Source organism: Lemur catta, chromosome 11 (genome assembly GCF_020740605.2).
Source record: "Lemur catta isolate mLemCat1 chromosome 11, mLemCat1.pri, whole genome shotgun sequence".
Taxonomy (NCBI): Eukaryota; Metazoa; Chordata; class Mammalia; order Primates; family Lemuridae; genus Lemur; species Lemur catta.
The window spans coordinates 38,689,159-38,705,111 of NC_059138.1; the positions used below are offsets into that span (position 1 = coordinate 38,689,159).

Here is a 15,953-nt window from a genome sequence, read left to right on the forward strand (position 1 = left end):
GTTGTACAAGTGTTACCAATATCTAATTTTAGAACATTTTTGTTAGAATGTAACCCTGTGTTCACTGGCAGTCATTCTTTATCCTTTCCACCCCAGCCTCCAGCAACCATGAATCTATTTTTATTTCTATGGATTTGCATATCGTGGACATTTCGTATAAATGGAATCATTCCATGTGGTGTTTTGTGTCTGACTTCTTTGACTTACATAATGTTTTTAAGGCTCATCCGTGTGGTAGCAAGAATCAATACTCCATTTTCTATATGTACAGATATGCCTACCACAGTTTGTTCATCTATGAGATGATAGACGATTGTCTTGTTTCCACTTTGTGGCTCTTATGAATAATAATGCTGGATCATTAACATACATGTTTTTGTGTGGACATATAATTTAATTCTCTTGAATACACATCTGATAGTCGCACAAAAATTTTTAGTTTTGATGAAGTCCAATTTTATACTATTTCTTCTTTTACTTGTGCTTTTGATACCAGATCTAAGAAACATTGCCTCCTTCAAGGTCATGAAGATTTACTTTTCTAAGAATTTTATAGTTTTAGCTCTTAAAGTTAGATTTATGATCCATTTTGAGTTAATTTTTGAGTATGTGATAAATGAGGTAAGGTTCATGCATGTTTTTTGTTGTTGTTGTTGTTGTTTTTTTTTTGAGACAGAGTCTCACTCTGTTGCCCCGGCTAGAGTGCCATGGCGTCAGCCTAGCTCACAGCAACCTCAAACTCCTGGGCTCAAGCGATCCTTCTGCCTCAGCCTCTGGCGTAGCTGGGACTACAGGCATGCGCCACCATGCCTGGCTAATTTTTCTATATATATTTTTTAGCTGTCCATATAATTTCTTTCTATTTTTAGTGGAGATGGGGTCTCGCTCTTGCTCAGGCTGGTCTCGAACTCCTGAGCTCAAACAATCCTCCCACCTTGGCCTCTCAGAGTGCTAGGATTACAGGCGTGAGCCACTGCACCCGGCCTATACATGTTTTGAACTCAAAATGTTTATGAATTTTGTCTACCTGCATAGGAATTTGTTCCAAGTTCTTAAATTTTGTCTTTTGCTTTGTGCTGATAGTTCTTGGTAGATTTGCTTTCTATGTGTACACTGTTGAAATCCATCAGTTTTATCACATGCCTAGTTATGTATGAACAGTTTTTCATAGCCTCCCAACATTGCATTGTTTTCATAACTGTTATTATGCAGTTGTTAAACATCTGGAAGTGATAAAGCTTATCTTTTCATGGAAAATTGTACTAAAGTTGATGCCTGTTGATGGATCTTAGTTTAAAAACTCAGAAATAGGTTCCTTTGCTGTTCTAAGCAGACAGTGCTTCTCCGCAGTTGCATTCATTTACAAACCTGGAAATATTTATTCTAAGACAGATGAATGTCAAGAAAGTTCTCTCCGCTTCCCAGGGAACTTGATTTAGCATGTCATGTGTGAGCTTTCTTAGTGTGCTTTAACTGTTGTTCTGGTGAAATCAACAGTCTAAATGAATGTAGTCAGATTACAGAAAATATGGATATTGGGAGAAACAACGTACTAACAAAGCTGGTGTTTTGGTTCACTTGCTTTCCATATTCATGGGCATTTTTAAAATCAGTCTTGTTTGTGATTGTCTGCAGAAAATAGTTTTGACTCTGTTCTTTTACTACCATATGTTGTACCATATGATTTTCCCCCATATTATTAAGTGATATTAAATAATATTCATCAAGTGGACATACCTTGGTTTTTTTTACAAACCACTGTTATTGGACAGTTGTAATTTGCAAGTATGTATAATTTTGCATTGAGCATATTTAAAGGGCAAGATGGGAGTGCCATGATTTATCTCCTTGGGCTAGATTCCTAGTACTGGAATTTCTGGGTTAGAGGGATAAACCTGCAGTAATTGCTCAGACTTTCTTCCTCCAAAGACTGTTTCCTTCCACAGGGGGTTCCCGCCCCTCAGATTGCAGGTCCACTTCCTCGTAAACACAGGCCTGAGCTCCAGTCTGGAAACAACGCTTAACTCTGTCCTCAGCCCTCACACTGGAGCTAGAACCCTATTTTATACCCAGCCCCTTCAGTTAGAAACGTTCTTAAAAGATGCTTTCTACGGAATCCTATGCATAGCATGATTGCAACTCTGTAGACAAAGCATCCATATGAACGTACATGGAAAGAGTATAGGCAAAAGGAAAGAGCCATTGTGGAGTAGGATAGGAGATCATTTTTCCTTTCGTTTTTGTAATTTTCTGTAATGTTCTTTTAATTTTGTTGTGATTTTTAAAAGCAGAAGGTGTTTCTAAATTGACTTGAATAACTGGGTGAAATGACCAGGCCTCCTGAGAAGACCTTTGTGAGCACAGCACTGATTCTTGACTGAAAAATATTTAATATTTACCTTTTTAGTTCAGTTATAGCAGGTGACAGGGGAGAGAGGAATCGGCCCTTGCAGCAGGCGCGCTGCTTAGGTGCTGCACGCAGCTCCCCTCCGCTCTGGGACCCGCCTGGCGCAGCTGCAGGACTCCCAGGGTGGCTTGGGGCATGGGCGTGGTGCAGCGCAGCCTCTGTCCCCTGGATGGCTCAGGCTGCACTTTGAGGGGCCTCCAAGGAGGTCTCTCTGTGGGCAGGGGTGGGATGTCCTGTGAAAATTTCAAACAGGAGAGAAAATGATTTATTCATAATGGAAGTTATCCTGACCTTTTAGCAGTTTGACTTAAAAATAACTTTTTTGTATGTTATTGAAAGGGCCATTCAGTTCATAGGCCACTTATTAGCTTGTTAGTCATTCTATTATGTCAGTCAAAGCTGCCTGTGACCCACACTTTTTAACTGCAGCTAGCACATTTTGCAAAGTATAATTTTAAAGTTTACAAACTAATGTCTTGGAATCTTAGATTTTACAAAAAACATGTAGACATGAACGTTGTTTGATTTGGATTGGCCTCCAGCTCTCTGGTACAGTAGCCATTAGCTGCTTGTGGCTGTTTAAATTTGGACAGAAAGGAACATTAAAACTTAAACTCTTCAGTCACAATGGCCACATTTCCTAGTGCCCAATGGCCATATTTTACTAGTGGCTGCCATATGGGACAGTGCAGATCTGTAATCCATCTCTATTATCACAGGAAGTCCTCTTTGGGAACCTGTGGCCTCGGGGCCACATGTGGCCTCTGGATCCTTTTGACTGAATCCAAATTTTAATAAAAACTTTTGTTGTGTGAAGTTTGGATTCGCTCAAGGGGCTACATTTGGGCATCTGGAGGTGGCTTTCAGGCTGCAGGTTCCCCAACCCTGGAAGGAGTTCAAGTGGTGTATATCTTACAGCTTTTTCTCTAAGCAAGTCTGCAGATTGCAAAAGATCCCAAGTTGACGTGAGAGTGGCTCTCTCAGCCTCTGGAAATGAAAACATTCTGGACATCGTCAAGCCCTATCTACATCTGCCAGGCTACCTAAAATATGACACGGGTACATTTAAATGATTATTGCTTAGGGGTTATCGCTTGGGGAATGTTGGCTTTTGTTGTTGCCATAAAGTGTTGAGCAGGTAGGTTGTCTGCTTCATTGAAAAGAACCTGGCTGGACCAACGATGGGAAATACAAATTTGGAGCTTTTTTGACATTGGTGTGTTTTTCCCCTGTAGGAGAACTGCGGCACATTACCAAGCTGAAGCCCTGGAGCCTCTTTGATGTACTTGTGGAAAAGTACGGCTGGCCCCATGAAGATGCTGCACAGTTTACAGATTTCCTGATCCCGATGTTAGAAATGGTTCCAGAGAAACGAGCCTCGGCTGGTGAATGCCTTCGGCATCCTTGGTTGAATTCTTAGCATATTCTACCAGTAGAGCATTCTGAGCTAGCAAATGTTCCCAGTACATTGGACCTAAAACGGTGACTCTCATTCTTTATCAGGATTACAAGTGAGCTGGCTTCATCCTCAGACCTTTATTTTGCTTTGAGGTACTGTTGTTTGACATTTTGCTTTCTGTGCACTGTGATCCTGGGGAAGGGTAGTCTTTTGTCTTCAGCTAAGTAGTTTACTGACCATTTTCTTCTGGAAACAATAACATGTCTCTAAGCATTGTTTCTTGTGTGACATTCAAATATCATTTTTTTTGAACGAAAAATACTTTCCCGTTTGTGTTTTGGCAGGTTTTGTAACTATTTATGAAGAAATATTTTAGCTGAGTACTATATAATTTACAATCTTAAGAAATTATCAAGTTGGAACCAGGAAATAGCAAGGAAATGTACAATTTTATCTTCTGGCAAAGGGACATCATTCCTGTATTATAGTGTATGTAAATGCACCCTGTAAATGTTAACTTCCATTAAATATGGGATGGGGACTCAAATTTCAGAAAAGCTACCAAGTCTTGAGTGCTTTGTAGCCTATGTTGCATGTAGCAGACTTTAACTTCTCCAAGGAGTTGTGCAAACTTTTCATTCCATAATAGTCCTTTTACATTGGATTTTAAACAAAGTGGCTCTGGGTTACAAGATGTCATTCCCTATATGGCACTTTAAAGGAAGAAAAGACGTGCTTTTCATTCTAAAATATGTATTATAATTAAGCAGTCCCATTCGTATTTTTGCGTATTTTTAAAAGTAATTTTGAAGAAAAAGTGATTTCCCTTTAAAAATGTGATGGCCCGGTACCATGTGGTGTTGCTTCCTCCAAGCGCTGTAAGTTAAACTCTACGTAGATTAAATTGGACAAGAGAAATGTGTTCAGTGTGTGGAATGAAAAAAATTATATATATTTTTGGAAAAGCATGATCGTGTTTGTCTAAAACACAAGGTATGGTATATACAGTTTGCAATGCAGTGGGCAGAATACTCCTCAGCTTCAAGGTAACAGTGACCACATTCATTCCATGGGCAGCTTTCTGTGTGGCGACGACAGACTTTTTACTAAGCTTTTTCATTGTCTTTCCATGAACTGAAGTTGAGAAAATGATTTTCCCTTTGCAGGTTGTACACAGTTTTGTTTATGCATTTCCTTAAAATTGTAGAATCCAGGACACAAACCATAGTAGGCAATACAATTTTAGAATGTAATATATAGAGGTATATTTAGCCTCTTTTAGAAGTCAGTGGATTGAATGTCTTTTTATTTTAAATTTTACATTCATTAAGGTGCCTCGTTTTTGACTTTGTCCATTAACATTTATCCATATGCCTTTGCAATAACTAGATTGTGAAAAGCTAACAAGTGTTGTAACAATAATCCATTGTTTGAGGTGCTTGCAGTTGTCTTAAAAATTAAAGTGTTTTGGTTTTTTTTTCCAGACATTGCCTTGGTCATTGCCCTGTATTTGAACATTTGCTGTCAGTGTAGTGTCACCAAAACTAAAGGAGGTACCAACATTCCTGTTGTAGCAAATGTAGTTGTGGAACATGCATTAAGGCTTATTATAAGGAAATCGTTTATTGTTTTTTAAGGGCAGAAAGGATTTAGGAAAGATGCTACAGTAGCAATTCATTATCTGGAATTTCAATGATCTCTTTTCATCCATATTTCATCAAAAACATACTAATTGCATTTTGTTTGAGCATTGCAAATTTTCTTTTTTTAACAGCATTCACTGTGAGGGAACAAGACACATAATCCTTTTAGGAATTAGCATTATATCACATAGCACTGAGGTAGAATGTACCATTCATTCATTTCATTATGAAACGTGCATGCTCAATTTTTTTAATGAGGCTAGGTTACCATGTAGATTCTATGACAGATGGTGGCTGCACACCAGTGATACTATCCATGATTTCCATTGGAAACATTCTTACAAAAACCACAGAGTACATTTATTTCTTCTCTAAGTGTATAAGAATTTTTTGCCAAGGTGAAAGTACACTTGAATGAAATGGCTAATTTTAGCTCATGTTGGAAAACAAACCAGATTAATTATGGATTTTTAAGGGTGTCCCTTATGATAAAACAGCCTAACTAGTTTACAGCATAGAAACAATTGTTCTAGAAGGAATATACATTTGTATTAGGTATAGTATGGTTTTAGCAGATTCTTGGTGACTTGTTGGTAAAGAATGCATATAAGCTAAATGAGAACCACTGGTTATGCTAAACATTATAACCAGCTCAGTGAGTTTAGTTGAATGTCCTGTCTTTTCCTTTCTCTGGTCCATGTGAAGTCGTCATGAAAAATGGATGATGTATGTGATTATAGCAGATTCAGAGAAGTTGGCTGTCTGGAATTTGGCAGACAGAAAAAGTGGATATAAGAGCTTCAAAAAGGCATACACTTTTTAGGTGAAAACTGATTTACTAACTTGCCTCTTCGTATACCTGGACCATAGATAACTAGTCAACAGGATAAAGTAAGGACACTTTCCACTGGAGTAGAGAACTTAAGTTCACATTATTTCTTAGATTCTACTTTTTTTCTCTTTTTAAAATAATTTTAATGAAATTTTGGTAGAGGACAGCATTTCGGATTATAGCCTTTATCAAAGAGTCAAAGATTTATATAGGCTTCTATGGTTTAAACAAAAGCTTCTGTATACATATTTGTGCAGTAGGCAAATTTAAAACTGTGGGGAATTTAAAATGCTTATTAGAAGGATAGTTCTTTTAAAGAAGTGAACATTGATATTTCTCATCCTAGTTAACTTTATTCTGTGTTTGAAACTGTCAGGGGATGGATGATATAAAGTCATTTCTCAGACAAATGTTTTTTTAGTGAATACCATACGTAGAATTTTGTGTTTTTTTAGTGAATACCATACGTAGAATTTTGTTTGACAAGTCAAGGATGGCAGAGTTGACCTGGGTTCTTCAAATCTTGAAGCTGATTAGGATTGAGCCCTTAAACGAGCTGTGTTAATGCCCCATTAGTTAATTTTCAAAAGAAAATGGAAATTAAAAGTACAAAATATGATTTAAATTACCACCAAATCTCATTTTTAAGTCTGTGTACTTTTTTCTCTGATGCACAAAAGTTGTATACTGTGCTAAATTATGTCAAGTAACTGGGTGATGAAGATGTGTTGATACAGTGTTATTACTGTGGAATATAAATATACTTAATCAAAATCATTTTGAATAATAGGACATTTTACTTATATTCTAAAATGTACAAATTAGATATTCCTGTGTTTTAGGCAGACTACCCATATTTTTGAACAGTAGTAAGTTATAATCTAAGTGTATCACATGTAATGCATTTAGTGGTCTGGATTCATTCTGTATGATGTCAGATACTAAGTAAAGTTATACAGCCTGACTTTTTAAATAGTTTTCTATATGGCTCTTGCAAAAATGGCAAGAAAGAACCATTACAGGAACAACCCCTTAACTGCCTCCTGTTGCTAGCTACCATCTGAGGTAGTAGTCACTAAAGAAAACTGAAGGCGCCTTACAAATTATATTTGAAAACTATAACTTTTGTAGAAACATTTATGCAGACCCCGATCTTAGAAGCTGTACAGGACAATTGGATAAAACTGACATAATTGTGATTTATTAACATGAATTAAAATGCCCAACCAGTGCTTCAATGTGACAGTATATTTAAAATAAAAAAGAAATTAAAGGTCATATACTGTACTACTTTCACAAAGATCACACAGTTTTGCAAAAGACTTGTCATATGTACAATGCTTATATATCAAATGAGAAAAGCTGTAAGCAATTATATACGCAAAAGAAATGCAGTATTTACAGTTTGTCAAGAGACATTAGAAATCATCTATACATTAAATTACATTTTGCTTGCAAGTAACCGGTAAAACAAAATGAGCCACATCCACACCAAACTATAAAAATCTGTATTGCATTTTTATACCTAAGATGCACTCACAGAACCGCTGACAGAAAAAAAAAAGAAATGAAAATCCTCATAGTGCCAATACTTAGCTGTGTACTTAATGCATATGTATAAAATAATATAGAAAACATTCACTAAAGGAATTTAACTGCAACAAAATTTAAAGATCATGTAGCATCAAATCTACTGCCAGAAAAACTGCTGGAATGTTCACTTACAAAATAAAGATATCTAATACTGGCTTAAGAGCATATTTTAAAACGAATTTTAAAAAAGCAAAAATGGGAAAAAATACAATGAAGGAGCACTGGTGTTCTTTTATACAAAGTTTCATGTACAAGCTTTAAAAAGTACCTTAACAGGTACATATGAAATATACAGTTTTATCTTACAGAACATTTAAAAAAATGTTTTTGGAGTCCATTTTAATGCCACCCTGAACCATGGTAATTGTTCTGAAATGTTGGTGGCACCTGTGCTCTGTGAATTGGAATCTGTCCAGGCACTGGCGATGCCTGCTGAGGTCCCTGAACCCCATGTGGCAGGGCCACAGAGCCAGGATGAGGACAGAACCCTGAAGCAGTAGGTGTTGGAATACTGTTTAGTCCTTGGGGCTGGAGATGAGGACCTGCAACAGGTAATGGACAATGTGGCCCTGTTCCAGAAGGCTGGTGCTGGGGTCCCGGTCCCAGAGTGGTGTGATGTGTAGCTTGTGAGGGATACGGTGGTACAGCTGGATGAGCACTTGAAGGAAAAAGTGGAGGTCCTTGATGAGGTGGGTGGTGTAAGGCTTGACCCGATGTGGTGTGATGCCCAGAAGCCAAAACACCGGAAGGTGGCGGTGGAGGGGGAGGTGGGGGTGCTGAATTTACAACATGCTGGTGTTGTGCTTGTAGACCTTGGAGTCCTGTAGAAGGATGGGGTGGGGGATGGTGATGAGGGGCAGGACCAGGAGGGGGAGGAGGTGGTGGCAAATGGTGTCCAGCAGTTTGAGAATGAATATGCGACCCTGGAGTGACAGCATGAACAGGCCCCACTACATGTGCTACAGAGTGTTGCTGATGGGAAGTCGGCTGTTGTACAAGGTGTGGTCCTGGAGCAGGTGGTGGAGGAGGAGGGGGTGGGACAGCAGCAGAGGTTTGATGGTGAATAGTAGGGTTCTGAGAGGGCAAAAAATGCCCTGGAGTAACATGGTGTCCTGGAACTGTTTGCTGGCTTGTGGTGCCAGGAAGTGCTTGATTTGGTCCTGATGTAAACACAGTTTGTTGAGAAAGACTACCTTTGAGCTGATTATAATTTTGAAAGTTTGCAGAGGGCTGCTGGTTTTGATAATAAGACGAAGAAGAGGGAGGCGGAGGGGGTGGAGGAGGTGGGGCCGTGCTGTTCAGACTTTGTTGGTTAAACTGACTATATGTTGCTGAAGATTGTCCTGAGGGTGTCTGTGTAAATAATGCTCCAGAAGTTGCCTGCTGAATGTTGGCTTGAAGGTTCTGTGTTGCTGGATAAAAGTTTCTCTGAGCCTCTCGCTGGGGTGTTCCAACTTGAGGTGACTGTGAATGGTGAGGCCTATAGGGAGATCCTAGCTGCTGTGAAGGAGGCTTTGGTGACAGATAACCATGTTGTACAGGTGTGTGGGGTGTAGATGACTTTGGAGGATTTTCTACGTGAGGTGATGGAGGACAGTGCAGCTTGGCTGGTGCAGAAGGCAGCTTCTGTGAAAGTTGCTCAGATGAATTGCGAACATGTGGCTGAGGAGGATGATTCTTTGAAAGTGCTTGGGGGTTATTTGATAGCTGTTTCTGTTGGAGCTCTGTTTTTAGGTGGATGCTGTTCTCAGCTTCTGATACAATAACTGTTGCCTCCCAATGGGAATCTGGTTTTGTGAGTATTTTCCCATGTGCTTGCGCAGGAAGTACAGGTCCTGGTGAACCAGGCTATGAAAAAAAGACAAGTCATACAGATAAATTTATGTTTATATAAACTTAAGAAACATTTTGTGTACCCTGAGGTTTATTCTTCTAACCCCAAGTAATTTCTTGTTGATATTTAATGGTATTTCCTGTATAGGTTTGAAGTCAGTTATAGAGGCCTGGGATGTTGGAAGGTCAGTTTTTTTTAATAGTTCAAACAAGTTCTCATAGTGAGCTTAAAATAAAAATAATCCAAGTTATATCTAAGATCAAAAAAAATCAATCTCAGATTCCTCATCTTTAGTTTCCAGTGATATGCATGCCATATCAAATTATCACATCTTCATGAGCCAGGATGGAGATTATCATTCTGTTAAATCAATGTCACCTGACCTTCTGTTTCTGGACAATTAATTGGCTGGTTCATGCAAAGGCTATGAGTTTCCTAGACACCACTTAGAATAGTGGTGGAACTCTAGGAGAAAATGTAAGCTCTTAAAGCATGCTTAGAAAACATTTATGTTTGTACACAACAGTTGATTGAAGAGAGAATGAAAAAGTAGTAAAGTAGTAAATACAATTGAGTATGTTTAACAGAAAAAGTGTCCAGAAATCACAAACTGATACTTGATATAGCAGAAAACTCTGCATATTACAATCAGCTTTTCTGAATGGGCACATCCAAAGGTCAATGTTATTATTATTACCTTGCTCATTTTTGAAGGGCTTTTACAGGTATTTTGAGAAGTATCCGGGGATGGACATTCACTTGTAGTCGTGGGTTCTGGATTTTCAGGATCAGGGTCTGTAAAGCAGAAGGAATGTACAGTAAATGTAAAATTACATGATCAACACTGTCTTTTATTAACAACACAATGCAATGCACATTCTACAAAACTGACTTGTTATAGGCTCTCTTTTTTCTGATGTAGAAAGGTGTTTAAAACACTAACCATGATAGGTCATCTGCTTACTGACCTTCCATAAGTTCACTGAAAGCAGGGACTGGGCCCTTAGCTTGCAACTGGGGAATGTGATTTGAATGAGATGAAGGTGAAGACTGAACATGACTCGGTGAACATGAGACACATGGTGATTCTCCCCCTAGAGATGAAGCAGAGGAGACCCAAAGAGAACATTAGAGCTGCAAAGAACCGGGGACGCAGAGTGATTAACTGACTGTACTTCTTGGTGAAGGAACAAACTCACTTACCACTGTCTTTATCTTTTCGGTGATCACTGAGAAGTAAAGCTCTCTGATAACTCCTTTCTCTCACTTGTTCCACGGAAGTTGAGGCAGTCCTTTAAAACAAAATCACATCATCCTCAACTCAAAGAAGCTACTGCCAGTTAGATTATTTTTGTCCCTTGATGGTCAACATGTCCTCTCAGCCCAAGGCTTTTGCTCTAGTAGGAAAATACTTTGGTGTCAAACTGATCTTATTTTGCAAATGACCCCCCAAACTGAGACTTGTATCCTTATCACCATTTATCTGAAGAAATCCATCAGTCTCAATTCCTTTGTCACCAGCAATTTCTTGGTGAAAAGGAGGGAGGAGTTGAAGATAGTGCCTTAACAGAATGTCACTTCAGGTTACCAGAGGTCCCAAAACATGCCCCTAACAAATTGCCTTGTGTCAGGCTTGTAAGCTCTCAGGTGAAAGGGGACACCAAGGAGCAAAGTGAATGTGGCCTCTTTACCTTTGCCAAGGCCCATTCCTTCTAAAGAAACAATACACCTGGTTGTTCTTTCAAAGTAACTGGTAGGGTTATAAAGAAATTTTGCAGGATGGCTTAATCCCGATAAATGTTCTTTGGAGAGGAAATCTGCATGAAAAATGTGAACAAATTATCAAGGAATAAACACAATGGACCTTTAACAACATAGGCAATATACAGCTGGTTTAAAACCCTTTTACCAGAAAGGATCTTTTAAAATTATGATCACAAACCACTATCTGCTTAAGCCTTGGAAGAAGAACAGCAAATAGGAAGAATAGTTCATTAACAAAAGCTTGTTCTTTCCAGAGTAGCAAACTTCAAAACAGGCTTACCATTGAACTTCTGGTTCATTCTTCTCATTGGCAGTAGCTTCCTTAACAGGACAGTTATTGCTGGTTTCTTCAGAAGTAGCATTATAAACTGTAGCTGGTGTTGGTAATGGTAGGCTAGCAGTGTTTTCTACCTGCTCCCCATTTTCACTACTGGTGGCACACCCATCACCATTGCTGCTCAAGTTTCCGCTTGCATGAGGTGATACACTAACCAGTGGAAAGTTTTCTGTCTTAGAGCCACTTTTCCTAGCTTCACGTTGTCTCTTACGGTATTCTAATAGAGAAACCTTAAGCAAGAAAAGATAAGACAAAACAAATCTTTTATCCTTGTTTTTATGACAAAACCAATCCATTCTTTTTTTATAAAGAGAATTACTATATTTACGTAAGGAGAATTATATAAAATAATTCAATTCTGAACAAATAATAATTAACAATTACCAAATGCCTACTATATGCCAGGCATTTTACTTAGATGATTTACATACATTATTCCATTTAATCCTCACAACAACCCTATGACACAGGTATATTATCATCCCCATTTTACAGATGAGGAAATTGAGTAACTCACTCACTCAAGGTCACACAGCTGGTGAGTGTTGGAGCCGGGATTCGAACCTAGGTCTTACTTGAAAGCCCGTGCTCTTTCCACTATACTACATTGCTTCCCACAAAGTTGTCAACTGGACTCTGTTACAAAAATTAAAAGCACACATCACTAAAATTCTTTGACTTGCAAAGCAATAAGCCTACTAACAAAACAAGTGCTACAGTTTCTCCCATTCTTCTGAAATATAAGGCATTCTAAATGTTTCAGTATGTCTGCTAATGGTGGCAAATCAGGGAATTCATTTAATATATAATACTTATCTATTAGTAATTACTTTCCAAAACTCTCTTATACCCATGGCCTAAATATTGTAGATATTATGGATTAGGGAAAAGGCATTTCTTCTATACAAGACTGCCCATTCTGTGTAAAATAAAGGTAACAACAAATATTATTCAAGTCTGTTTTTTTGACTGGGGAGTGCTTATTTTTAAAAGGTAATCATTTGGTGAGTAAACTCTTGAGGTTTCTGTCTCTGAAACCATGCTCCTTACAAGGATTTCCCATATTACTAGAATTTTTTTACTTTTCTGGAAACATTTTCTAATTAAGTGAGCATTTACAAAAGGTTTAAAAATATACATATAAAAATATACATATAAAAAATTTAACTTGAATAAATTAAGGAATGCCTTATATAATACATAAAACTACCAATTACCCTCAGTAATATGAAAACAAATATTAAAAGGACTATAAATTATTAAATTTGTAACCTTTTTCTTTTGTGGTGGATTCTGGGGTGTGCAACTCCCGTCGATCAAATTGTCATTAACAGTCCGTCCGAAACCAGATACAAGCCCATCTTCGGAAGTACAAAACACAGTTGTTTCCATAAACATGCCTCTAGTATCATCCTGCATCAGGCACTTTGACTCACTTATTCGGAAGCCTCCTCCAACCTCCAACTGATGCGAGGGTGTCAGGTCCCTCAAGTTGGAGTTCACTGAGAAGTTAACGCCCGTTCTGTCAGGACTCTTTACCCAGGAAGAATATATTGTACCCCGTCCAGAGTGAGTCGAGTCCAGTTGGCTATTAGGCTCAGTCCTGTCATGTGCAGGCGTTTCCATGGTTTTATGTAAGGCAGTTGGCTCGACTGCATCGAGTCCCAGTTGAAGATCTGACCCAGGTTCCTTTTCTCCAGGGCACTGCCGGCTGACTTCAGTCCTACTTCTAGGGCTGGTATAACCAATAGTCTTTATTTCTTGCAGACCCAGTTCGGTTAAATTGGAATTTCTAAAAGGCCCCAATGTTAACACAGTTGAAGATCTGTCATATCCCTGTTTAAAGAATTTTTTTAAAAAATTACACAAATAACCACATCTTGAGATTGTTTATTTTAAAATCCTACCAGTAATTTAAGCAAAATAATGGTAATAGGAAAAAAATCACCAATTCACCCCCTTTCTGGTAACTTCTTACCTCTTGACTGTAAGTGCGTCTCTTTATTTCTGGAGAACTTTCTGGGGAAGAAATATTCTATATAAAAGAAAGAATTGAAAATTAAAATATATAACTAAATCCATACTAGTTATAGAAATGAAAACAAACTGAGAAACTACTATACAGACTCTGGTTTTAGACTTTCTTTCCTGTTTCATTTCCATTCCTCAAATAAGATATTAGCTTTGAGGTCAATACACATATACTCATTTAGCCTCTTCTGTATATCGATAAGATGAAAGTTAACCCCATATTAGTAAAAATAAAAGCATTTAAATTCATATAAAAGCATGTTCCCAATTTTGTTTTAGTATCTTGAAAACTTATTTTCTACTCTCACTCAGCACACTTATTTGAAAGATGGGGGTAAGCTCTTAAACCCCACCCCCAGGGGTTGAAATTTTTTTTTCTCATTTAATATCTCACCTCAAAGTGCATGTTATTTCCTGGTGTACCAGGAGTTACTGGGGTAACTGGTGAATATATGGGTTTATAACCATTTCTACAAGTTTCATCATCCGATTTTATCCGTGGAGGAGTGGCAAATGATGGATCCATAGGAGTAATATCTGTGTGAGTTGGTGTAGCATACGGTGAAGGAGTAGGTGTGGAGGTTTCTGAGTAAACAGAATCAAGCAAGTGATAAAGTCTTCGTTTTTTTAGTGGTGTAGTTAAATCTGTTGGTGAAATAATAATCTGTAAGAAATTGCGCTGCTGGTATTTGCTACAATATATATCACATTCTGGGAAGGGTAAAATATCAACAACAGTAATTATGATTACTTTCACCCCCAAAAGTAAATTTCAGGGTTTAAAAAAATGGTACTAACATAAAGCAATCTCTCCAGCCCAAAATTAATTTCATAATTAGCAAGCATCATCTTGCCTGAAGGTTTATAGGCCTAGGGCTGTCAAAGAAATCTTACAAGTAGTGCTATTACTTTAACTGATTTTTTTTTTTTAAGAGTCCTTTTGGGCCAGGCGCGGTGGCTCATGCCTGTAATCCTAGCACTCTGGGAGGCCGAGGCAGGAGGATCGCTCGAGGTCAGGAGTTCAAGACCAGCCTGAGCAAGAGCGAGACCCCGTCTCTACTAAAAAATAGAAAGAAATTGATCGTACAACTAAAAATATATAGAAAAAATTAGCCGGGCATAGTGGGGCATGCCTGTACTCCCAGCTACTCAGAGGTAGAGGCAGAAGGATTGCTGGAGCCCAGGAGTTTGAGGTTGCTGTGAGCTGGGCTGATGCCACTGCACTATAGCCTGGGCCTGTCACAAAAAAAAAAAAAAAAAAAAAAAGTAAAAGAGTCCTTCTGAATCTGTTTCAAAAGCAGCCAGCCCAAACCCAAACTAGGCCTTTAAAAATTCAACCATAAACCCCAACGCAGATGGTATTGCAAAAACTTATATCTTCATCCAAAGAATTTGGAAGACAAGAGAAATCTTAACAATGTGCTTCTCTTCTGAAGTGCATAGCAATAACTGAAATATGCCCATTATAAAAGCTATGTATACATCTTGCCACATTCCTCACATTAAAACAATACTGAAAAGAAATTCTACCTGGAAGGGAACAGCTATCATTTAATAGTAGTGGACTTTTATTTTCACCATTGACTGTAGGACTTCTGGATCTTTCTTGACAGGGTGAATTAAATCTATGTAAAATTGCTGAATTTTCTTCTTCCAGAGCTTGTTTCAACCATCTCTGAATAACATAGAATGATAAATTAACAGGAATCAGTTTGTAGCTGTTTATTTAGCCTATAAATGCAGAGCTGATTGCAAAAGCATTTCACTACCAGGAATGGTAGTAAGGAATGAAATTGGCATTTGGCTCATCCTAGATTTTTATATCCAAAGAAAAGTTTACCTTCTTGCATGAGCCAGAAATGTTTTCAGTAGGTTCTTTTCTTCTCCTTTTTTCTGAAAGGAATGGTGAAGTAAATCTAATATAATGCTTAGGGGTAGAGTATACATGGGGGCTGTAAGTGAGACCTGGTAAAGAATTGAGCTGTGTAGCTAACACTTCAGGATCTGTAGTTATGCGCAGAGGCCTTTCTGAAAGGCTGTCTGAAGGTTTTCCTGTCTTCTCATTCTTCTCACTTAACCATTCATTGACCAAGTGCTAGAGAAAAGAAAAATT

At 38.1% G+C, this 15,953-nt stretch overlaps 2 protein-coding genes across 12 annotated transcripts in view; one reads left to right on the top strand and one right to left on the bottom strand.

Annotated features, from left to right (window-relative positions):
- The window catches only part of SRPK2 (SRSF protein kinase 2), a 210,698-nt gene extending 205,407 nt beyond the window's left edge, over positions 1 to 5,291 (top strand). For all 8 annotated transcript variants that reach the window (XM_045564638.1, XM_045564630.1, XM_045564632.1 and 5 more), the window contains one exon: positions 3,643 to 5,291. In XM_045564638.1, coding sequence (XP_045420594.1) covers positions 3,643 to 3,827 — 185 coding nt within the window. In that variant the 3' untranslated portion in view covers positions 3,828 to 5,291. The remainder of the gene's footprint in view (positions 1 to 3,642) is intronic.
- A 2,169-nt stretch (positions 5,292 to 7,460) lies between these two features.
- Positions 7,461 to 15,953, bottom strand: part of KMT2E (lysine methyltransferase 2E (inactive)) — a 98,526-nt gene continuing 90,033 nt past the window's right edge. For 3 of the 4 annotated variants that reach the window (XM_045564627.1, XM_045564625.1, XM_045564628.1), the window contains 10 exons: positions 15,681 to 15,935; positions 15,371 to 15,515; positions 14,235 to 14,485; positions 13,788 to 13,844; positions 13,082 to 13,645; positions 11,753 to 12,039; positions 10,912 to 11,000; positions 10,677 to 10,802; positions 10,406 to 10,503; positions 7,461 to 9,722 (listed from right to left, as the gene is read on the bottom strand). In XM_045564627.1, coding sequence (XP_045420583.1) covers positions 8,214 to 9,722; positions 10,406 to 10,503; positions 10,677 to 10,802; positions 10,912 to 11,000; positions 11,753 to 12,039; positions 13,082 to 13,645; positions 13,788 to 13,844; positions 14,235 to 14,485; positions 15,371 to 15,515; positions 15,681 to 15,935 — 3,381 coding nt within the window. In that variant the 3' untranslated portion in view covers positions 7,461 to 8,213. The remainder of the gene's footprint in view (positions 9,723 to 10,405; positions 10,504 to 10,676; positions 10,803 to 10,911; positions 11,001 to 11,752; positions 12,040 to 13,081; positions 13,646 to 13,787; positions 13,845 to 14,234; positions 14,486 to 15,370; positions 15,516 to 15,680; positions 15,936 to 15,953) is intronic. The other variant, XM_045564629.1, reaches the window with a different exon arrangement.